The sequence below is a fragment of the Neofelis nebulosa genome, chromosome 8, assembly GCF_028018385.1.
Source record: "Neofelis nebulosa isolate mNeoNeb1 chromosome 8, mNeoNeb1.pri, whole genome shotgun sequence".
Lineage (NCBI taxonomy): Eukaryota > Metazoa > Chordata > Mammalia > Carnivora > Felidae > Neofelis > Neofelis nebulosa.
The window spans coordinates 39257228-39283031 of record NC_080789.1 but is presented as its reverse complement, the minus strand read 5'-3'; the positions used below and the strand labels follow the sequence as shown (position 1 = coordinate 39283031).

General features: G+C 38.0%; 1 protein-coding gene across 6 annotated transcripts in view; it reads right to left on the bottom strand.

Annotated features, from left to right (window-relative positions):
- Positions 1 to 22482: 22482 nt before the first annotated feature.
- The window catches only part of PPP1R12A (protein phosphatase 1 regulatory subunit 12A), a 161343-nt gene continuing 158021 nt past the window's right edge, over positions 22483 to 25804 (bottom strand). For 3 of the 6 annotated variants that reach the window (XM_058741927.1, XM_058741926.1, XM_058741931.1), the window contains one exon: positions 22483 to 24676. Coding sequence is in view for 2 of the 6 variants with exons in the window: in XM_058741926.1 (XP_058597909.1) it covers positions 24590 to 24676 (87 nt within the window). In the remaining 4 variants the exon portion in view is untranslated. The remainder of the gene's footprint in view (positions 24677 to 25804) is intronic. The other 3 variants (XM_058741924.1, XM_058741930.1, XM_058741929.1) reach the window with 1 other exon arrangement.

Sequence of the window (25804 nt, the reverse complement as noted above, 5' to 3'; positions counted from 1 at the left end):
TATGTAGACTACAATAAGAGCACTTCTATATTTAGGATCAGGATCAACGAAATGTGAAATGGGGCTGGTGTCAAAAGAGATTTTTGCACCAAGGTTTGCAAAAATACTCTTGTTTCTATTAACATTTGCAAAGATGTGTAAATGAACAGATTGTAATTTTAAGGATGTTATTCAAGATTCACTACCCCTTCCAATATTATTACTATCCAATACCCAGAACATAAACATGCTGTAATTGATAAAATGTCACGATTGAGATGCAGGGACCCTTAACAACTGTTTAACATTAACACGCTCTCACATTAATCACTTGTCCTTATAGGTAAGTACATTTTTAACTCAGGTTTACGGATGAACTTAGCAAAAGCAAAGGTTGGCATACTGGTAAAGGGCAAATTCAACCCTTTTAAGAAAACCTGGCAATATCTGAAGTGAAATTACAATGAAAATTTAAAATAAACTTTTAAAACTTTGACAATTAGTTATATGTAAGAAATAATCCTTAAGTACACCTAGGTATAGAGGTTTGCCATTTGAAACATTCCTTAACATTTCCCTTATTTAGCCACTCAACGTATTTTGTCTCATTTTTTTCCAACTAGATAATTTAAAATCTTAAAGCACCTCAATATTTTTCTTTGCTTTTTCAAATTTATACTGTTGTCTCTTCAGTTACCTCTACTATTATTCTACCTAGATCTTTGATCATTCATTCACTCAATTCCGGGTGTGTCTGGCTTTGCCTCTGCTCCTAATGCATATATTCTAGCCAAGGGAGCAGGAGAAGCACTTAGAAGTGCATTTCGTTCTTTCCTTTTCCTTTCTTTCTTTTTTAAGTTTATTTATTTTGAGAGAGAGCGCGAGAGAGTGCAAGTGGGGGAGGGGCAGAGAAAGGGGAGAGAGAATCCCAAGCAGGCCCCACAGCATCAGCACAGGCTCGAACTCACCGACCGTGAGGTCATAACTTGAGCCCAAACTAAGAGTCGGACACTTAACCGACTGAGCCACCCAGGCGCCACAGAAGTGCATTTTTCAAGTGTACTGTCAGCAGTCACTGGAACTTGCCTTTAGCGTAGTCTTGTACTTCTCTCTCTCTTCCTGTCTCAGGCGAAGAAGTACGGCACTGGGGACAGGAGTTTCCAAACATTCCAACGCCCGCGATCCAGACGTAAAAGAAGGAGCGCACGTAGAGGGGGACGTGTACGTGTGAGCTCCCCACGTACGGCCACGAGCGTACGCAAGGAGGCTCCTGTGGGGCGCGGATGGAGAGGCCTCGCTACGCCTGTGATCCTAGCTCGCTCACGCCCCTCCGCTCTTGCTCGTCCTTCCTTCTGCTCTGAGGCGCCCTAGCCCACTCGCCCGAGGATTCTCTGGCCTGACAAGGAGAAGCCGACTGCAAGGCTACAAGATCAATCCTAAGTCTGCCATTCTGTGATGTTCACAAAATCTTTGTATTCAGTTTTATGAATGATACAATGCTCCATTAAACTTACATATTGTTGGGCTATTTTTTCATTAGACTCAAGGAGTATCTTTTTTTTTTTTTTTTCCGCGTCACGGAGCTAGTTTTATCTCCTAGCATAGCATACATATTGTTCTTTTATGCTTAAAATAGCCTCGAAAATGGATTCAATTTATACAAGTGTAAGGGGAAGAAATGACTCATATCAGGGCCTTAGACAAAAATAAGATGTGCTGCTGACTTCTGGTCTGGTGGGAGGAATTGATGTACTCACAGCCAATTATAACTACTGTGGCAGAGGCAGAAAGTAGCGCCGTGGGAGCCCAAGAAAATCGGGCTTCACCAGAGGGAGGCTGTGTTGGCTGAGTCTTGACAGCTGCGTAGCAAACAGTATATATAGGTCGTGGGCGAAGGCATGGAAAGTCTGAGGCCTGTTCCAAGAGTGCAAATATGCTAGTGCGGGTGGAGCATGGCGAGGGGCAAGTCAGCGTGCGGTCAGAGAAGCGGGCCTGGCACGGTGCGTGGCATACAGCAGGCGCTCAGTCAACGATGGAAGGAACGAAGATGGATTATGCCACTCTCATGCTCCAAATCTTCCCGTCTTACTTGTAATACAACCCTGGGACCTTACTGTGGTTCACGAGGCCCTACGTTTCCCGCCTCCTTAACTCCCCCACCCTATTTGTTACCTACCCTGCGTCCTTCTACTCTTACTCTTTTCCCTTCCTCAAGCATGCTAGATCTGTTTCTGGCTCAGGATTGACATCTGCAGTTCCCTCTGCAAATACCACTCTCCTTCCACATATGCACACGGCTCATCGGTCACTTTCCTCAGGTCCTTCCTCAGAGATGCCTTCCTTGGCCACCTTACCTGGAATAGTCATCCCATGCTCAGTTACTATCTACTTACTCTATTTTGGTTTCTCCATGTGGTGCACACTATTGCCTGGGAGTGCTTCCTTTGCTTACTTGTTAATATTCTTTCTTCCCTACTAGGTTATAAACTTAGTCACTGAGGATTGGGACTTCATTTTGTTGACCACCATATCTCCAGTGTCTCTACATAGTAGGTCTCAATATTATTTGAGGAAGGAAAGGAGAGAACAAGGGGCCAATCGGTGGAAGGCTTTGAATAGCATTTCTAATTATTCTGCAGGCACACTCTCAGAGGCCATACTTATTTATCTCTGATGAATACGTTCTCCTTGTCCTTTTCTTCATTAAATAGGAGTATATTTTAAAAACTGAGAATGTACTTAATATATCATGATGCATGAGAAAGAAAGAAATCAACGGACAACAAATATTTAAGTCAACAAATATTTGTTGGACACTTTTTATTGCCAGGTGCTGGGCTAGGTGGTGGGAAGAGAGCAATGAATAAGCAGGTGTATTCTCATTGATCTTAGAGGCAAGTAGGGAGAGATACAGTGAAGTGTGTTGAGTGTTTTATAAAAGGGAAAAGCATAGGTATTCTTGTCTAGTGGATGAAAACTTATAAATAATGTTCAAGTTGAGGGGCGCCTGGGTAGCTCAGTTGGTTAAGCATCCAACTTCACCTTAGCTCATTATCTATCTCATAGTCTGTGAGTTCAAGCCGCGCGTCAGGCTCTGTGCTGACAGCTCAGAGCCTGGAGCCTGTTTCAGATTCTGTGTCTTCCTCTGTCTCTGCCCCTCCCCTGCTCTCCTGCACTCTCTCTCTCAAAAATAAATAAACATTAAAAAAATTAAAAATTAATTAAAAATAAAACGAATGTTCAAGATGAGACCTGACAGGTGAGTTAGCTGAGGAAAAGGAAAAGGATGAAGACTCTCTCAGAATGTGCAAAAGGAGGTGTGAAGAAATCAAAGAAGTTGATGCCTGAGGCCTTGAGCTCTCAGTTTTCCAGTACTCTTGTGCCAAATGGACAATGGACATTTGAGACAGTTGTAAAGAATTCATGAACCTATAGGAATAGGGCCAGTGGTTGTAGTACCGAGTGAAGTGGATCTTCAGTCCAATGGAAGAGGAGAGAAATGAGGGCAGAATGGGGGCTGAACGTAACTGCCATCTTCAGGGAGCAGAGGCATCTGAGCAGAACATGGAGAGGTGGTTGGGATGTGACTGGAGGTCACATTATAGGAAACAAATATGAGGTGATAAAAGTATGCAGGATAAACTGAGTAGAAAGGTTAGTACTTCGAGCCAAGAGAAAGGGATACACATGAAATACTATTTCAAAGTGGGGAAAGAAAAAAAGAAAAAAACCTTGAGTGGTGATTAAATATGGTGAACAAGGCAAGACAAGACTTTTGGATCTTTGCTTCATTTATTTTCCTACCTTCCAATCTGCTTATCCCAGTACTGAGAAGTTGGTCTGAAGTTACGACTTTTAAGGAATTGAGTATTGAGTGAGCCTGATAGGTTTCAGGTTATTAAAAAAATCTCAATTTATTGGGGTGCCTGGGTGGCTCAGTTGTTAAGCATCTGACTTTGGCTCAGGTCATGATCTCATGGCTTGTGAATTTGAGCCCCGTGTCAGGCTCTGTGCTGACAGCTCAGGGCCCGGAGCCTGCTTCGGATTCTGTGACTCCCTCTCTCACTCTGCGCCTCCCCTGCTCATGCTCTTTCTCTGTCTCTCAAAAAAAAAAAAAAAAAAAAAAAAAAGTTAAAAAAAATCTTAATTTATTTTACAAACAACTGTATGACAATTTAAGTGATTTAAAACAAGAAATCTCTCTGTTGCCTTACATGGGTGTCTTACCTAAACCAGTCATGAACTGTGTGATCAGTAAGTTGTAGTAATTAATAGTCGAAATAGAACCAGTACATTGTATATGGTAGGTGTTTAGTAAATACCTGTTAAATGACTGAATATTTTCTAATTATTTAAGTTAGAACAGAATCAAGGTTTTCTGGATAATAACATTCTCACTTACTTGAATTCTAAGTGTGTGCATTCCTGAGTGGAAGAGGAAAAGTGGCGGAGGGGAATGTCTTACTGTAGGCCAAAAAAGAGTTTCCCATAATCTCTAGTGTGTTCTTACTTGTGCCAAAGGCCACTATCTAGGAATTCCATGGGAATGTGAAAGTCACCCATTTTGTGTGTCCTGCGGGGAAAAAATTGAGATCTGCTGCATTAAAAAATCATCCCCAAATTTCATTACTCTACTAGTTGTTTTCCTTTTTCAATAACCCTTTATGATTTGCATGAAGATGCATACAAGTTAGTTGTATATGTCTGTTAATTATTTTATGTAATATTAAGTTGGAAATTTTATTTTTTGATTTTAATTTTATTTTATTTTTGAAAGAGAGAGAGAGAGAGGGTGCGAGTGGGAGCAGGGGAGGGGCAGAGGGAGAAGGAGAGAGAGAATCTCAGGGCTCAATCTCATGACCATGAGATACTGGCCTGAGCCGAAATCAAGAGTTGGATGCTTAATCAACTGAGCCACTCAGGCCCCTCTGGAAATTTTCAATAAAATGTTTAAGGCTCTCTATGGCAGATTCAGTTATTCTTCTACTACATAAGGTAATCCAGCAGGTTTACAACTCAAGCTCTTTGGCAATGAGTTGAGAGAATTGTCTTTGATATGGCAGAGTTTTGTTTCTTTACACTTCTCCGCCCTTGCAAAACCATCCTGCTCCCACTCAACAGCTGACCCAAAGATGACTCATGTTCTTCACATAAACACACCTTTTACTCTATGTACTTCCTACTATTTGGAATACCTCTCCTTCTCCATGCAAGTTGTATCCACTAAAAAAAAAATGTTTAATTAAAAAAAAATCACATTACAGAAAATTTAGAAAATAGAAGGTAAATATTATCTATAAAACTAATCTCTAGTACAAAATGCTATAGTTTGGTCCACTGGTTCTAGTCTTTTTATTTTTTAATTAATTTTTTTAGTAGCAAAAATTAATTTTGGCTCTCAGTAAGAGATACTAGGGCACACATTAATTAGTCCTACAAAATCAATATTCATTTTAGTATAGTAACAGAGGAATACAGTTGTCAAATTACAACAAATAATCCTGCAATGGCATAACGATGTTGTAGAAAATAAACATCCTCTGTGTAGAGTGTAATGTAAGATTTGTTAGGTTTGAGACCCTGCTTAGCTCCATTAATGGCACTTGACTCTAACTAGGTCCACATTATCTCATTAAACCCAAGTATATAATAGTAGTATATAATATTTTTGATCACTTAATAATTGAATACATGTACTAATTCATTGAATCCTCATAATACTATTAGGTAAATTTTATTATCAGTTGCATTTTATAAATGAAGAAACTAAGAAACAGAGAAGCTTGGTAAATTGCCCACCTCACTCAGCCAAGAAATAACAAAGTGAGGATTCAAACCTAGGAGCCAGAGGCTGACATTAACCACCATCTCAATAATCTATTATTTGCCTCAATAATCTATTAGAATAATCCACAGATTATTAATGAGACTATTAGGGACGTCTTGAAGCACAGTCTGACTGTGCTTTTTACCATCTGATACATCAAATGCAAGTGTTCTTCAATAATTTACCAAATTCCACAGTCCACTCTTATTTTCACCTTGTACAGGTTCCATATTAGCAACAGGATCATCTTTGTGTCTTGGGTCCCACACCTTCACAGGTCCTGTTGTGAATACAAGTCAATTGGCAAAATTCAATAGTGATTGATGACAATCCTGCATTCTCTTCCTATGACTTCCTACATACAGAGCGATATTACAGACACTCTAACACTTGACACTGTAACATGTATTTTTGACTTCTAATTGGGAAAATTGTATTTAATATCAGAGATATTACCCATATGTTACTGTCTGACTTGATTTCCAAGTTAATAGGTATACAGAAGAGCCAACAACTGTTCCAAAGTTATCAACAAGGTCTGACTGACAAGGCAAACACAAATGTTACATAATCCAGATCAGGTCTTATTATCTTTGAGCCTAAAACTAATGTACTATTTATTTAGAATAATATCAGCGTCATCTTAATTTTTATTTTTTTTCCATACTACCCATTAATTAATTAACTTTTACATTGTGGATGTGCTTGGGGGGAGGCACTGTTTTCTGAGGGGGGTGTCTGGGAGGTGTAGGTTTGGGGGTTGGACTGCAAAAGAATTGCAAGGTTGGAGGGTTGCACTGGCATCCGAGCAGGTACCTGCTGCCCCCACCACTGCCTTCAGTGTGGGACTACTGGTGAGTGTGCTCCCACGTGTGTATGGTACGAGAGTGTGCACCCACCAGGGGCCACTGGGTGCACATGTTTGGTTCAGAGAGAATGAGGCAAAATTTATTTTTCTTAAGATTTTATTATTTTTATGTATTTTTAAAGTCTATTTCTTTATTTTTTAGTAATCTCTACACCTACCATGGGGCTCAGACTCACAATCCTAAGATCAAGAGTCACATGCTGTACTGACTGAGCCAGCCAGGTGCCCTGGTTCCAGCCTTTTTAAAAGTTACTTTTTATAAACCACAATTTCTTTATCCATTCATTATGGCCTTTTGTAGCAACGTGGATGGAACTGGAGAGTGTGATGCTAAGTGAAATAAGCCATACAGAGAAAGACAGATACCATATGGTTTCACTCTTATGTGGATCCTGAGAAACGTAACAGAAACCCATGGGGGAGGGGAAGGGAAAAAAAAAAAAAAAAAGATGTTAGAGTGGGAGAGAGCCAAAGCATAAGAGACTGTTAAAAACTGAGAACAAACTGAGGGTTGATGGGGGGTGGGAGGGAGGGCAGGGTGGGTGATGGGTATTGAGGAGGGCACCTTTTGGGATGAGCACTGGGTGTTGTATGGAAACCAATTTGACAGTAAATTTCATATATTAAAAAATAAAAAAAAATAAAAAATAAAAAATAAAAATAAAGAAAAAAAAAAAAGTTACTTTTTAAATTATAAAAGTTATATGGAGGTTTTGCTTCCAGTAAAGGCAGAGTAGTTTATGTTGGACTAAGCCTCCCACAGATAACATTTCTGGGCTCTGGACAAAATGTAAAAAATAGCTGGAGAGCAACCAAAAGCAGGCCTAAACTACAGAGGACTCAACCCTGGAAAAAGGAAACCACACTTGGTGAGAGCCATGTTTAAACAGTTTCACCCCTCTGAGGGCATTGCCCAGTGAGTGCAATAGAGGGTAGCTAGAACTTAAACTGAATTAAGAACTTAAACTGAATTAATCTTACTGGATTAAGGCAACAGAGAACAGAGTTTCGGGCTACCAGAAGATCTGAAATTAAGGGGGGGAAATTCTGGAAATGAGAGTCATAGAGATGGGAGTCCCAAAAATCTATGAACAAATTTCCTTCAAATATTTGGATGAATTGCATACACCTGGTTTAAAAAAAACAAAACAAACAAAAAAAAAACACCAAGGAAGGAACAGTTAGAAAAAATGGAGCAGAGATTTCAATTGTTGTCAACACAAAAGAGGCAGAGTTTGGATATTGAATCCTACTGTGTTAGTCCAATTTGGCCTACTGTAACAAAAATATCACAGTTCTCACAGTTCTTTTTCTTTCTTTCTTTCTTTTTTAATGTTTAGTTATTTATTTTGAGGTTGGGGGGGAGGGGCAGAGAGAGGGGGAGACACAGAATCCCAAGCGGGCTGTCTGTATGGAGTCTGACGCCAGGCTCAATTTCATGAACCTTGAGATCATGACCTGAGCCGAAATCAACAGTTAGATGCTTAACCGACGGAGCTACCCAGGTGCCCCTATTTCTCACAGTTCTGAAGCTAGAAGTCCAAGATTGAAGGGCCAGCATGGTGGGTGAGGGCCCTCTTCCAGGCTTCTTGTATCCACATCTGATGGAAAGGGCTAAGGAGCTCTGTGGGGTCTCTTTTATAAAAGCACTAATCCATTCATAAGTGTCCTATCCTCATGACCTAATCACCATCTCTGAAAGGCCTCACCTCCTAACACCATTACATTTGGTGTTAGGATTACAACATGTGAATGTAGGGGAAACAGACATTCAGACAATAGACCTACCAAGTCAGTGGGGCTTGGTAAACATTTCAAGCTTTTCATCAAAACTCAAAAGGGGCTACACCTTTTTGAAGTATTTCCTGGGACTAAAGATTTGCTCTAAGACTAAGAGTAAAATTGAAATAGAGCCATTCTAAAACTATAAAGAGTAAGCTTACACAAGTTCAAAGTCATAAGCCACTAAAGTCATCAATAACTTAGCTCCCTGCTAGAACAGACATTAGAACCCTTCAGAGGAAGATAAATTCATGTGTTATCCACAATGTCTAGGATAAAAAATATTAAACATGTAGAGTGCCTGGCTGGTTCAGTTCGTGGAGCATGTGACTCTGGATCTCAGGGTTGTGAGTTCGAGCCCCATGTTGGGTGTAGAGATTACTTAAAAATAAAATCTTAAAAAAATAATTAGGGGTGCCTGGTGGCTCAGTTGGTTAAGTGTCTGACTCTTGATTTAGGCTCAGGTCATGATCTCATGGGTTCATGAGATTGAGCCCTGCTTGGGATTCTATCTCTTTCCCTTCCCAACTTGTGCGTGCATGTGCCATCTCTCAAAAAATAAAAAAAATTTAAAAATTAAATGTTTAAGAGAAAAAAAAGAATTAAACATGTGGGGCACCTGGCGGGCTCAGTCAGTACAGCATGTGACTCTTGATCTCAGGGTCATGAATTCAAGCCCCATTTTGGGTGTGGAGCTTACTAAAAAATTTAAAAATTAAAAAAAAATTTAAAAATTAGGGGTGCCTGGGTGGCTTAACCAGTTAATGTCCAACTTTGACTCAGGTCATGATCTCACAGACCATGGGTTTAAGCCTTGTGTTGGGCTCTATGCTGACAGCTCCATTCAAGCCCCATTTTGGGTGTGGAGCTTACTAAAAAATTTAAAAATTAAAAAAAAATTTAAAAATTAGGGGTGCCTGGGTGGCTTAACCAGTTAATGTCCAACTTTGACTCAGGTCATGATCTCACAGACCATGGGTTTAAGCCTTGTGTTGGGCTCTATGCTGACAGCTCAGAGCCTGGAACCTGCTTTGGATTCTGTGTCTCCTTCTTTCTCTTCCCTTTCCCCACTCACACTCTCTGTCTCAAAAATAAACATTAAAAAAAAAATTTTTTTTAAGTTAGACCTGTAAAGACTTAGGAAAACATGACTAAGATTAGAGAAAAAGTTGTCAATAGAAACAGACCCTGTGATGATCCATATGACTTTAAAGGACTTTAAAACTGTTATAAATATTTTCAAAGACTTATAGAAAATATAACCATAGTGAGTGAGCAGATAGAGGAATTTCAGGAGAAAAATGAAAACTACCAAAAAAATGAAATTCTAGCACTGAAAAGTATAACATTTGAAATGAAGAATTCTTTGGATGGGTCTAACATCAGATTGGAGATGGCAAAAGTATCAGTGAATTTGAAGAAAGATCAACAAAAGTGTCCAATCTGAAGAAAAAGAGAAAAAAGATGAATAAAACAAAGCCTTAGTAAGTTATTAGACAATATCAAGCAGCCTAACATGCATGCAATTGTAAACCAAAAGGAAAAGAGGGAAAATATGTAATGGGGAAGAAGAAATAATAGCTGAAAATTTCCCAAATTTGGTGAAAACATCAATTTACAGTTCCAAAACTTTCAGTGAACTCCTTGCAGCAAAAGCACAAAGAAAATCACACCTATGTACCACCAAACTGCTGAAAAACAAAAAAAGAGAGAAAATCTTAAAACAACCAAAGGGAAAAAATTATGTAGGGGGAAAATGAAACGAATATTTCTCTCACGAGAAACAATGAGGACCAGAAGACAATTGTATGACAACTTTAAAGAGCTGAACAGAAGGAAATATAAGTTGAACAAGAATTCTATATGTAGAGAAAATAATCTCCATAAATTAAAGGTAAATACAGAAATAAAGATAAAAGAAAAATTGAGAGAATTCATCACTAGCCGGCTTCCACTGCAAAGAATGCAAAAAGATGTTCTTTAAAAGTAAATGACATGATATGACAATTTCAATCTACAGGAAGAAATAAAGAGCACCTGAAAAAGTAAATACAAAATACTATCTATATTGGTTTCCTATTGCTGCTATAACAAATTACCACAAAGTGGGTTGAATAAGATAAATGGATTGTCTTAAACCGGGAGGTCAGAGGTCTGAAATGGGCTTCACCGAGCTAAAATTAAGGGGTTAACAGTTCTTCTAAAGAGGCTTTAGAGTAGAATCCATTTCCTTGATTTTCTACCTTCTAGAGGCCACCTGCATTCCTTGGCTTGTGACCCACTTCACCATTTTCAAAGTCACCAATGTCAAGCTGAGTCCTTCTCATGCTGCCATTTCTATTGTTTTTTTTTTTTTTTCTGCCTCTCTTTCCCCATTTTAGGGATCCTTGTAATTACTCTGAGCCTAATTGGGTAATCTAAGATAATATCCCTTTCTTAAAGTCAATTGATTAGCATCATTAATTCCATCTACTACCATAAGTCCCCTTTCACATGTAACCTAACATATTCACAAATTCTGGGGATTAGGACATGGACATATTTTGGAGACCATCATTCTACTGACCACATCAACTCTTTCCCCTTATTTAAAGGACAACTGATTATTATTATTATCACATAGTCCTGTGGTATTTATAAATAAGTAGATATAAAATGTATGATACCAATAGCACAAGGAATAGAGGGTGGTAAATGACATAAACTGTTGCAAGTTTCTGCCGTTTTACATAAAGTGCTATAATACTAACTTGTAGTGGACTATGACAAATTAAAGATGCGTATTGCAATTCCTAGAGTAGAGTTTCTTCACTGGGGCTCCATGGAACCCAGGTTTCTACAAGATGTGGCTCAGAGTTTTGTTGGAGATCATGGTTTGATGAACTGCCTGAAACAAGCAAAGGCCAAGATGTGTTAAACGTTTGTCTTCATATCTGGAAACAAAAGGTCTGTCTTTAAAAAAATTTTTTTTAATGTTTATTTATTTTTGACAGAGAGAGACAGAGCATGAGGGGGAAGGGGCAGAGAGAGAGGGAGATACAGAATCTGAAGCAGTCTCCAGGCTCTGAGCTGTCAGCATAGAGCCTGACGTGGGGCTCGAACTCATGGATAGTGAGATCATGACCTGAGCCGAAGTCGGACACTCAACTGGGCCACCCAGGCGCCCCAACAAAAGGTCTACCTTAAAGGAACTTGTGTTGGCATCTGAACTGATGATGCCCTATCAACAGCTGGCTGCAGCCTCCTGTTAAGAAAAAAAAATCCAGGTGTTAATGATACAGCATCTGTTTTCTTTACAGAGAGACTCTTGTGTCAAAAACTACTAGAGTTGAAATTTGGAAATTTGGAAAGATTGTATATTTAGGTTAAAAAAAAACAAAAACAAAAACAAACAAACAAAACCTTGCCATTTTGCAACTGTGGTTTGATGTGGTTCATTAATTTTGAAAAATTCTTGACCATGATCTCTTCTGTCCCATTTATCTCTCTTTTCCTCCTGGGATTAAAATTACACAGATAGGAGACTATATGATATTGTTCCATAGCTCTTGTGTGTTGTGCTGTTTTCTTTTTCTTTCTTTTCTTTCTCTTTTTTTTTTTTTGAGCTTCACTGTGGGTAACTATTGACCTGTCTTCAATTCACTCTTTCTTTCTTTGACCATGTCAAATCTACTGATATGACTTTAGAAGGCATTCTTCCTATCCATTACCATAATTGTTCATTATTATTTCCATTTAAACTTTTATTTTTTCAGGTTAAAGTTTGTTTTTTTAAAGTTTTTTTTATTTTGAGAGAGAGACAGAGAGAGTGAGCAGGGGAGGGGCAGAGGGAGAGAGAGAGAATCCCAAGCAAGCTCTGCACTGTCAGCTTGGAGCCCCATTCAGGGCTCAAACTCACAAACCATGAGATCATGACCTGAGCTGAAATCAAGCATTGGATGCTTAACTGGCTGAGCCACCAGGTGCCCTACATTTATTTGTGTTTTAAATAAGCTCTATGCCCAACGTGAGGCTTGAAGTCATGACGCCAAGATTGGGAGTTGCGTGTTCTGCTGACTGAGCCAGCCAGGTGCCCCAGTGTTCATTTTTATTTTTTTTATTTTTTTATTTTTTATTTATTTATTTATTTAAATTTTTGTATGTTTATTTATTTTTGATAGAGAGAGACAGAGCACAGGTGAGGGAGGGGCAGAGAGAGGGAGTCACAGAATCCGAAGCAGGCTCCAGGCTCTGAGCTGTCAGCACAGAGCCCAACGTGGGGCTCAAACTCACAAACCATGAGATCATGACCTGAGCTGTAGTTGGATGCTTAACCAACTGAGCCACCCAGGCGCCCTTCCAGTGTTCATTTTTTTTTTTAATTTAAAAAAAAAATTTTTTTTTAACGTTTTATTTATTTTTGAGACAGGGAGAGACAGAGCATGAACAGAGGAGGGTCAGAGAGAGGGAGACACAGAATCTGAAACAGGCTCCAGGCTCTGAGGTGTCAGCACAGAGCCCGACGCGGGGCTCGAACTCACCGACCGCGAGATCATGACCTGAGCCGAAGTCGGCCGCTTAACCGACTGAGCCACCCAGGCGCCCCCCAGTGTTCATTTTTTTTTTTAATTTTTTTTTTCAACGTTTTTTATTTATTTTTGGGACAGAGAGAGACAGAGCATGAACGGGGGAGGGGCAGAGAGAGAGGGAGACACAGAACCGGAAACAGGCTCCAGGCTCCGAGCCATCAGCCCAGAGCCCGATGCGGGGCTCGAACTCACGGACCGCGAGATCGTGACCTGGCTGAAGTCGGACGCTTAACCGACTGCGCCACCCAGGCGCCCCTATTTTTAATTAATTTTTTTTTATTGAAGTATAGTTGACATATAACATTATAATATTTCCAAGCATACAGCATAATGATTCAACATTTGTATACTCTGTTGTAATGATCACCACAGTAAGTTTACTTACCATTCATCATGATACAGAGTCATAATTTTTTCATATGATGAGAACTCTTAGGATTTATTCTCCTGGCAACTTTCAAGTATGCACTACGATATTTTTGACTATAGTCACCATCCTGTGCATTACACCCTCCTGACTTACTTATTTTATAATTGGAAGTTTGTACTCTTGACCCTCTTCACCCATTTTGCACACCTCCAAACCAACCTCTCCTCTAGCAAACACAGTTCTATTCTCTGTATCTTTGAGTTTTATTTTGTTCTTTAGATTCCACATGTAAGTGGTATTTGTATTTTTCTGTCTGACTTATTTCACCAAGCAAAATTCCCTCAAGGTCCATCAGTGTTGTTGCAAATGGCAAGATTTTGCTCTTTTTCATGGCTGAGCAGGATTCCATTGAATATATATTGTGCATATATATATATATACACACACCACATGTGTATATACATTTATGTATATTCCATTGCATATATGTGTGTGCACATATATACACACACCACATGTTCTTTAGCCAGTTATTCATCAGTGGAGACTTAGGTTGTTTTCATAGCTTGGTTGTCATCATGCTAAAATAAACATAGGGTTGCATGTATTTTTTTGAATTAGTGTTTTTGTTTTCTTTGGATAAATACCTGGTAGTGGAATTGCTGGATCATATGGCAGTTATACTTAAGTTTTTGAGAAAACTTCATACTGTTTTCCATTCTCACCAACAGTGCACAAAGGCCTCCTTTTCTCCACATCCTTGCTAATACTTCTTCCTTTTTTTTTTACACTAGCCATTCTACAGGTAGGTGTGAGGTGGTATCTCATTGTGATTTTGATTTGTATTTCCTTGATGATTAGTGATGTGGAGCATCTTCTCATGCATCTGATGGCCATCTGTAAGTTTTCGGTAGAAAAATGTCTATTTGGAGTGCCAGGCTGACTCAGTCAGTAGAGCATGAGACTCTTCGTCTCAGGGTTGTGAGTCCAAGCCCCACATTGGGTGTAGAGCTTGCTTAAAAAACGAAAAGAAAGGAAGAAAATGTCTATTCAGATTCTCTAATTTTTTAACTGGAGTTTGGTGATTTTTTTGGTGCTGAGTTATATATAAGTGTTATACATTTTGGGTAAGTGGTTTACAAATATTTTCTCCCATTCAGTACATTGCCTTTTAACTTTGTTGGTTTCCTTTGCTGTGCAGAAGCTTTTTAGCTTGATATAATCCACTTATTTTATTTTGGCTTTTGTTGCCTTTGCTTTTGGAGGTCAGATGCAAAAAAAATCATTGCTGAGACTGGTGTGAAGGAGTTTATTGCCTACTTTTTTTTCTTCTTTTAAAAAAATTTTTTAAAAGGCTTATTTATTTTGGGGGGGCAGGGGAATGGGCATTGAGAATCCCCGATGAGGGGCTTGAATCACAAACTGTGAGATCATGACCTGTGCCAAAACAAGGAGCTGCCACTTGCCACCTAACCTACTCAGCCACCCGGGCACCCGCCTATGTTCTGGGAGTTTTACAGTTTCAGGTCTTGCATTCAACTCTTTAACATATTTTTTTAAAACTCTTTAATAATACATTTTGAGTTATTATTTGCAGTTGGTGTAATAGAGTGTTCTAATTTCATTCTTTTGCGTGTGGCTGTTCAGTTTCCCCACATTATTTATTGAAGAAGCTGTTCTTTCTGTATTTTTCATAAATCTTTTCATAATTTTTTTTTCATAAATTGATTGACCATATGTATGTGGGCTTATTTCTGAGATTCTTTTTCTTTTTTCTTTTTTTTTAAGTTTATTTATTTGAGAGAGACAGAGACAGTGTGAATGGGGGAGGGGCAGAAAAAGAGAGAGAGAACCCCAAGCAGGCTTTGTGTTGCCAGCATAGAGCCCACCACAGGGTCAGATCTCATGACCTGAGCTGAAACCAAGAGTCAAACACTTAACTGACTGAGCCACTCAGGTGCCCCTATTTCTGGGATTTCTGTTCTGTTCTATTGATCTATGTGTCTGGTTTTATGTCAGTACCATACTGTTTTGATTACTATAACTTTGTAATATAGTTTGAAATCAGAGAGTGTGAGGCCTCCAGCTTTGTTTTTCTTTCTCAATTTTGCTTTGGCTAATGGAACCACAAAAGACCCCAATTAGCCCCCTGAGCTGAAATCAAGAGCAGATACCCAACTGATTGAGCCACCCAGGCACCCCTATACTATCTCTTTTAACTGTTAATACAGGATACCCACATTCGGAGTTCTCAGAAGAGATTTCATTTTCAAATTCTCTATTTCCAGTCAAGAGATGGACAACTGATATTATAATGCTGTATGTCTCAAAATACATATATCCCTCAACGAGCAGTATCAGCATCACCTGTTAACTTGATAGGAATGCAAATTCACTGGTCCCACTCCAGACCCTAAATACTGAATTAGAAATAGGAGTGAAGCCCAAGATCTCCAGGTGACTCATATTTGAGAACCACTGTTTTAGAGGAATGATTAAGTTAACTATTCCTGGGACATTCCTAGGACAAGAAAGATGGTGGATACTGCTAGTCAGTGGGATTAAAGTAAACTGATCCTTCTTGGAACTATGTCTTAGCAACTATAGAAGCACATTTTACATTCTCGATTTTACTTTTGAAAGCAGAAATAAAAAATGACCATCTGAACAAATGCTACAAAAAACAGACATAAATGAAGGCAATGCATTAGGTGTACAGACCAATTGTAAAACCAATGGGAAAATTCTTTTGAGAACTGATCTAAAATATCAATTTTGCCCAAAGAACCAGTGTGCTTCTTTTAGGTAGTATTGATGTGTATAATAACCCATTTTTCCATTTCTAACTTGGCTGTCAGGAGTCTTAGCAAATGTTTTGCATTTAATTAATTTTCCCCTGAGGAAACTTGTTTCCTATTCTTCTCAATTCAAAATTTACAATCTAATTCTTATTTTTAAATAAATAGTATTTGTAGTTTTTATTATAAAGAGCTACAAATTATTATTGGGAAAGGGCATAGATAAAAATAGTAAGGTTGCTGGGGCACCTGGGTGGCTTAGTCGGTTAAGCATCTGACTCTTGGATTTCGGCTCAGGTCATGATCTCACCGTTTGTGAGATCGAGCCCCACATCAGGCTCCTCACTGACAGTGTGCAGCCTGCTTGGGATTCTCTCTCCCCCTCTCTCTGCCCCTTCCCTGCTTGCACTTTCTCTCTCTCAAAATACATACGTACATACATACATACTTAAAAAAACAGTAAGGTTGTTGAAGAAGCAAGTCTATCACTCAGGAGCAAGGCTAGTGCATGGTATGTGGTCAATACATGTCTAAACGAAGTCCCTAATTTAGCTCTCCGTTGCTTCTCTGATCTCTCCTAATCTTCTTGTTCACATGGCTGTAACATTAACCTTCTGGTTTGTCAGACACTCGAGAATACCTGCATCTCAAGTCCTTTGCTTTCCTAGCTCCCTCTGAAAAAGCTCTTCTCCAGATACCTGCAGTATTTTTCCCTTCTCCTTCTTCCGGTTTTGGCTCAAGTGTTATTTTTTAAAGATTTTATTTTTTAAGTAGTCTCTACACCCAACATGGGGCTCGAACTTACAATGCAGAGATCAAAAGTCACACATTCTGACTCAGCTAGACACTCCTCAAATGTTACCTTCTCAGTGAGGCCTTCTCTAACTCGCCCTCATCCCTGAAATCTCTTGTCCTACTCTACTTTTTTTTCCAGAGAACTTTATCTTCTACAATAGTGTATTTGCCTACTTTCAATCTTTTCACTATTTGAATGTAACCTCCACAAGGCAGGCTTTTTTTTTTTAATATACAGCTTTTATTTTTAAATTCTGTTTTCATGTTTATTTTTGAGAGAGACAGAGTGCAAGTGGGGGAGGAGCAGAGAGAGAGGGAGACACAGAATCCGAAGCAGGCTCCAGGCTCTGAGCTGTCAGCACAGAGCCCGATGTGAGGCTCGAACCCACGAACCGTGAGATCATGACCTGAGACAAGTTGGGTATTTAACCGACTGAGCCACCCAGGCGCCCCAAGACAGGGGTTTTATTGCTGCCTGCTTTGCTTCTCAGTGTATACCTACCAGGCAGGGCAGTGTCTGGCTTGTAAGGGTTAACAGGAACTTGTTGAGTGACCAAGTCTGCAGGAATCATAATGTTTATTTATGTTCAATAGCTTAACAGACTTAAAAAAATCTAGAAGCCAGTTGAGATTTCTTCTTCCACAAAATGAATATATCACAATTTAATTATTTGGGTTTATTCTTTCCTTTTTAAAATATTCAGCAAACATCTACTATGGGCAAGGCACTGTGCTAAGTGCTGAGAACAAAAATGACAAAGACCCTGTTCTTTCAAGGAGCTCAGTAAAACAAACAGCTTAACAAAAATTTTTTTTAAACCAGAAAACCAAGATATGTATAGGATGTGGTACACAGGAAATAGTGAAATTTAGCTGCCTTCCCTCTGGTTTTTCTACTGCTGATTGCAGTAAAGCAGGTACTTGACACAAGAGGTGCAGTCTAGACAGGGAGCAAGAGTGAGAGGCAGGACTGCAAATTTCAGACAAAAGAACAGGGAAGATAATAAAGCTCTTCTGCAGAAAACCATTAGTCACAAGGTTAGTCCGAACTGAAGGCTGGTAAATAACCCAGATGACCTGAGGATATTTTATGAGAAGCATCATGTAACCTTTAAAAGCATCCAAAGCTAGTGATAATCCTGACATTTCAACAGGCATACATTTTAATGAAAACAAGAAATACTGAGTAATAATTACCACCTATAAGCGTGAAAACATTTACTAGCCCATACTTACCACTTGCCTCTTCTGTATGGCAAATAAATTCTAGGTCACATATATAAATTCTCTGCCACTTTCCCCATCTTTCCTCTGGTAACAGCAACTGGGGTCCATAAGTGGATTAGTCACACCGCCAGAGTCAGTGTCCCTGGAATCTGTTGGCACAGATGTGGCATGGTTACACAGGTGTACCTTTTCCTTCTTTCCAATGGTGGAAGGGAAGTCCTCTGAAATCCACCTCTTATTTATTTCTCTTTCTCCCTTCCTGATCCTAGAGTAAAAAATGAGGTGTTCATGGGAACTGGGTAAATTATTCCAAAATTTTGTTTTAATGTATTTTAAAAAGAAACAAACTTTTTAAATAAACACTACAAGCTTCTTTGGAAATTATCTTGGCAAAAATAAATTATATTCCTAAGTAAATTAGTACTTAAAAAAATCACAAATTAATGTAACTTCTTCAAAGTAATAATGTAATTGCAATTTTGGGCATCCACTGAACTCTAAGTATTCAAGGCATTTTATACAAGTATGTCGTTTACCTGAAAACATTGAGCCCAAATGGTTAAGTAGTTGGACTAATGGCACACATAAAGCTGAGATTTACATCTAGATCTGACTGAATCCAAAGCTCTTTCCTCATCATGATTAAAAATATAGAATTAATAAGCAAGTGAGAAAATCATGCTGCTGTCATGCTACTGTCTTAGGCTTATTATTAAGTCTTGAGTAACTTCTTTTGGGGTGAGGTCATAGCTATTGAGTTAACATAAACACAATTTTTACCTGTTATATATCGACAGTCCACATTTTCATTGGGAGAGAAAAATTTGCTGCTAAAACCATAGCACTATCAATATCACCTATCTTACTTGGAGATAAAAAGGTTCTTGGAAATTAAGCTCTAATCATAAGTTAAAAATGTGTATTAAAAAATTTTGGGGGGGGAGGGGCGCCTGGGTGGCTCAGTCAGTTAAGCGTCCAACTTTGGCTCAGGTCATGATCTTGTGGTCTGTGAGTTCAAGCCCCGCATCGGGCTCTGTGCTGACAGCTCTGAGCCTGGAGCTTGTTTCGAATTCTGTGTCTTCCTCTCTCTCTGCCCCTCCGCCACTCATGCTCTGTCAAAAATAAACGTTAAAAAAAATTTTTTTTTTTAACGTTTATTTTTGACAGAGAGAGTATGAGCAGAGAGGCAGAGACAGGGAGTCACAGAACCTGAAGCAGGCTCCAGGCTCTGAGCTGTCAGCACAGAGCTCAACGTGGGGTTTGAACCCACAAACTGCAAGATCTTGACCTGAGCTGAAATCAGACGTTTAACAGATTAGACCAGCCAGGTGCATCTAAAAATGTCTATTTTTTAAGAATGCAGAAGTTCTTTTGCATGTGGGTGTGTGAAAATATTTTTAAAACTATGATGGTCTATTGGACACAGAATTCGTGTCAGGAAATCAACCAGCTGCTTGAGAATTAAAGCCTAAAAGTCTAAAAAAATTCCACTATAGGACAAAATGGTTTAGTAATAACAAGTTCTAAGGAAAGACGGAGAAATTTAGTGAATGCGGGATAAGGATGTGGAATTAGAATAAGTATGTGAAAAAAAAAATCAAGAAACACTACCCCTGAAGTATTTTAAGCCTAGACATATAAAATAGACCCACAGGTAATTTATGCAATTTCATGCAAATAAACCGTCCAACCGACTAACTGATATAGTAGATAAAGTCCTGCATTGAGAGTTGGGAAGAACAAGGACAACCACAACAAAGGTTGGGTAAGAGCTCTGCTTTGTATTAGCTTGGAATGCTAGATCAGTTATCTCCGGTTTCTCACTGAGAAGATGGAGATGGACTTTATTTACCCAGCCTGTTGTAGGTATCCTATTGAAATAGATTTGTATTGAATCAGACCTGTGAGAAATACTGTGTGAGAAAGGGAAAGGAGATAAATTTCTTCTTTTCTACTTTCAGTCTCCCAGAAACAGAAGCACAAAGGACAGGCCCTATTAGCTGTATCTACCAAAACAGAATCTACTAATAGTGATAATTTCTTAAACACTCCCTCCTTTTCATTAGCCTTTTATTATTTTTTTAAGTTTATTTATTGAGGGAGAGAGAGAGAGAGAGAGAGAGGGAGAGAGAGAGAGAGAGAGAGAGAGAGAGAGAGAGAGAGAGAGAGAGAGAGAGAGGGAGAGAGAGAGAAACGCGAGCAGAGGAGGGGCAGAGAGAATCCCAGGCAAGGTCTGTGTTGTCAGCACAGAGCCCCATGACTTGGGGCTAGAACTCATGAACTGTGAGATCAGGACCTGAGCCGAAACCAAGAGTTGGATGCTTGACTGACTGAGCCACTCAAGCATCCCTTTCATTTACCTTTTAAAATGAAAACCTAGTTAATTTTTGTGACCTATATATTTATTGGAATTCAAGCAGTGGCAAGTTGTGACAGACCTGCTCAGAAAAGCTCACTTATAATAAACTTTAAACAACTTGTAATAAGGGCACTTGGGTGGCTCAGTTGGGTAAGTGTCTGTCTGACTCTTGGTCTTGGCTTAGGTCATCCCAACGTCCACGAGTTCAAGTCCTGTGTTGGGCTCAGTGCTGATAAATGCGGAGCCTGTTTGGGATTCTCTCTCCCTCTCTCTGTTCCTCCTCAGTCTCTTAAAAAAAAAAACCAAAAATAAACAAAAACATCTTGTAATAAAATTTCAAGTTATGGTAATAAGCAAATTATGTTACCTTATTATAATATCTTAAACTCCTGACTCCTCGATGTTTCTATTTTTATTTATTTTCATTTTTTATTTTTTTTTGAGAGAGAGAGAGAGGGTGCAAGCAAACAAGGAACAAAAGAGAGATAAGCGGGGCTCAAACTCACCAACTGTGAGATCATGACCTGAGCCGAAGTCAGATGCTTAACTGAGCCACACAGGAGCCCTAAATTTATTGCTGTGTAATCTGGTCATTTTGTAGGCAAAGAACAGAAATAAAACACTCTCCGTCACTTACCTCAGAGAAAGACCAATCTGTCATTTCCAAAGCATTTAACTCCAGAGAACCTTTCCAAAATGAGTCAAGCAATGTATTTAGGTATCTAGAGCTATATACAATAGGAAAAACAATTTTATTCTATACTCCATCCTTTTTGGACAGCAGCTTGTGTACACGCACTCATGCACAGAGATTACACGTATACAGTATAACACGTGGACATCACAGAAAAGACTGCTCATCAGTCAGACTTCATGTTTGTGGCCAAAGGTTTTCACCAATGGGTAGTTCATAGTTGTTAGTGGAGTCTGCTGTATTCTGCTTCTAATGATGAAGTGGAGGGCAAACTACAAGACTATTGTGTCCTAAGGGAAACACATGGTCCTGGTCTGAAGAGAACTGGGCTCTGGATGATTTTCTTATGACAACTTATGACATGGAGAGTCATGACTGTTCAGATTGGCCAGGAAAGACTAAGTGATAACAAACTTCTAAGCAAAAGAGTAAAGTAGTCGAGTGGATTGGTAAATACCTACTTTTTGTATGAGACCTCTCTGACACAGTTCTATAGCTGCTTTTCATTTGGCTTTGAAGTATGTGCATGTGAAATTCTTTTATGCAGGACAAACAGTAATGTTCTTAGTTCTGTGAGTATGCTTAGGGAAAACAAGTACTGAAAATAGAAAAAATAGAATTGAATTCTTATATTAATGTAAACAAAGGCTTGCCACAAGTCCTTTACCTAAGTTCCCCAAATTAAAAGTGTCTCTTTTATGTAGTTATAGATGTGCAAGTAGATGAGGGGCTGAACTTGGGACAAACCCAGGTTGAGGAATGATGTGTTATTTTACATTTCAATGGAGTATTATCTTTATATGTATTCCCAAGCCTATGTCTGCAGCTAAGAAAAAGCACAGGTTTAATTTAGAAACCACAAAATGTCTATGTGAATGAAATCTCATGCTACAAAGCTACTATCTTGAAACTCGCTATTATTTTTTACCCAGTTATTATCATAAAAAAACTAGTTCTCAGATTCTGCATACAGACAGCTTTATGTAAAATATATAAACATTTGTCGAAATTGGTACACAGATTGCATAAATATGGCAATTAAGATTGCATTTACAGATGTGCATGTACAATGTTGTGCAAATTATCACATTACAATTTTGAAAATTATTCAAATTGGAATCCAAGTAAAGCAATTAGTGAAAAAATACCCATGCAGAATTTAAATATCTCAGAACAAAATTTAAGTGTCTTCAGTAAAAGGTCACACATTTAAAATAGTTTTATTCATTTTATTTGTATATGTCAAAATACATTTTTATTTCCAAAATAGTGGGTTTTGCAACTAGTTTCATGCAGAAACAAGGTCTGCTCAATACTACCAATAAAATCAATATAGCACAGTAGCTGTTCAGTTTTAGATACAAAGAATAAATAACCTAAATACAAAACACTAAAATATTAGAAACATGTATTTAATCATTCTTCACAGGCATCCAAACTTCACAAATATAATCCTTAGCATGCCTAACTGTTGTGCAACCAGAACATGTTGCAGTCACTCAAACTGATCAATTATCTGTATATTTTACGTCCACATAAGACCATGGAAATTCTCTATATTCAGACCCACCATTCATACAGTTCAAATATAACCAAAAATAAAATTCCCATAACTATCCTTGTACCTTTAAAAATCAAGAATCCTGAGCTTGGTAGTAAGAGCATAACCTTATATCTTCATAAAACCAATCAAGAGAGACAGGACTTAAAATCCTGCTTACCAAAACACCCTTTCCCAGCCCCAAAGTAATCTAAAATAGGCAGTAGAACACAATGACCTTTTAAAATGAAGGGGTACAAATTCACATTTAATATAGTATACAATACAATCAATAATACAATTAGCTACTATAAGCTTTACAATGTACAATTTATTCAAATGGCTGAACTGTTCAGTGGTTAAGGAGACAGTTATGTGCCAGAAAGATGTGGTATTTTTTTGCATGGTTTGATGAAAATATAAAAGCTATTTGTCCAAATAAAAGCCATCTTCACTATGTACTTGGTTTTGCTTTTTTTTTTTTTTTTTTTTTTTTAAAAAGGCCACTGAAATGTATAAAATGGTCTGAACATGATGGTGGTATCAAAGTCAATGCCTCTTCACATGGCAATAACAGTGCATTTAACATTAACTCACGGTTAAGTCTGCAAATGATTTCATAGCATTACTTTGGCTAGCACAACAGTTTTAGACAGCACTCAGATAAATATAGGTATGTGAAATGTGAAGCAATTATCTTATGCAACTTTAGTTGTGGTTGAATACTATCAAATGAAAACTGAAAATAAAAGTAAAAGCACTTTACAGTAGAAAACTTTTGTAAAGATAGGGCCCCACATAATGTGTTACTTTTTAAGTCTTTATATCACATTGTTAGCAAATTTTGTTTTTAACACTATTATGGAGTAGCCTACTTTGCATTAACAGACATTTGAATTAATAGTCAAGCATGCCATGTGGTGGTCTAAAAATCAAAACAATACACTTATTTATATATACAGCATCACTCAGTACCTGCTAAAATGAATGTGAAGATTATATACTACAATAATAAAAAACAAACAAAAACAAAAAAGTGACCAACAAAGGCAGAAAATAGGACTTAAAAGAATCTAATCTCAATTGACTTTAAAGCATTCATATAAGAAATAAATGCATATTGCACAAACAGTGAAAGCAAATGTTCCACCAAGCAATTCAGTTCCAGGCGGAAGACAACAGAGCATTAGCCTAATACATGACAATGATATCAGGAGAACAGGTGTTCTTTTCTGTAAATGAGAAAGCTGTGAAAACATAGATGAGTCTGCCACATGAAGAGTTAGAAGGAAAAAATACAAACCCAAACTTAGATGTAAAGCAAAAAAATATCGAAAAACTGGAAACTGTGGCACATCAAAAAATGTTGAATAACTGTCTTCTGTGAGAGCTGAAAGTTTTTGTTGACACAAAAGTATTTATGTACAACTAAGGCTTACTGGTTAAATATCTCTGAGGCATATCTGGCCTTGAACACTTTCCTTAAATGCTGGAGCTGTAAACAAGTTTTCTCAGTCATTAAAAAAAAAAATCTTCTCAGCAGCTGCATTAACATGAAACAATGGTCTTGATACAAGAAAAAAAAAAAAAAAAAAAAAAAAAACAAAACCCAGAAAATTAAACAAAACAAAATTCCTAGATAAGAGGGCATTTGGCAGGATATCCGAAAATGACAGTCTCCCTGGATTCTTCCCAGGCTTCCAGTGACTGTCAATTATGGTCCGCTGGGTTGCTCATATGTGCAATTCCATTACTTGCTGCTTTTTTTTTTTTTCCTTTTTTTTATTTGGAAAGTTTGCTTATAACTCTGATCAAGGCCCCATTTTCATCCTTTAGCCTCTGGTTGTCTGCTTTTAGGTCTGGTAACATCTATGAGGGTAAAAATAAAAGAAAAGGTTTTACTTCAATAGGAAGATAAAAATGTTACCCTTAGTGTTTTTATATTTTCACCACAAGACACATGAACAAGCTTTGTCAGTTATATAAATTTCTAGTGGCTAAAATGTAGAAGAAAGAAAAAACTTGATTTGTGACGCTAATTAGTTTAATAAATGATGGAATGAGAAGTTTATTTTCCCAAAGTTATCATTTGGAATATACTAAATCACTTGATATTATGACTCACAAGCACACTGTATTAGAGCAGCCAAGAAAATGAAGCCTGTTTTTGTTAGGATAGGCTCTCAAAGGGAGTTCCTCTAAGACTTCTATCAGCACCTAAACCAAAGCCTTTTACTTTATTTACATCGGACCTTAAATATTATTCCACAAGAAAACCAGCCTATTTAGGGAAGTTTTGAGGGAGTTAGACTTGTTCTAAATTATTAGAATTCCTTAAAGGATTCAACTGTAGTACTAAGCTTACGCATGTACTACAGTGTCTGATCCAAGATAGGTGCTCATTAAACGATAACAATTATTCCTATTATTGGAATAGTATAAAATAACTTATAAGCCAAAATATATTTATGAAAATATCTAAGCACTGAAAAAACAACCAGTATTTGGAACAAAGAGAAAAACACACGCTCAGGTCCTCAAAGGAAATCTATTTTCTGTTCTATAGACAAACTGAAGGAGGGGGTGGAAATGTTACAGTAAACTGGATTTTCTACTAAGAATGACTTAAATTCCATGTGCTCTGCCAGATTTGCTAGGAAGTAGAACAGTTTATACTTTGGACACTAACATACTTTGCAAGACACTGGAAATAGTTTTCTACTACCTTTCCTCAGCTTTCAAAATGTACTAGATTGTAAAATTAGACAAAAGTAAAACTTCTACTTGGCAAAATTACCTTAAGCAAAATCTTTATGAAGAGTTTAAATTTATGTGGAATGAATCAATTCTTGTTTTCAGAATATATGGTTATAAAATACAGTAATGTGAAGTTTATGTATCAGGATACCACTGTAAAGGACTAAGTGAATATTACCTGAAGTGGTTCTGAGTGAAAATGACATTATTTTGAAAAACAGATAAAACATGTTTAATCGT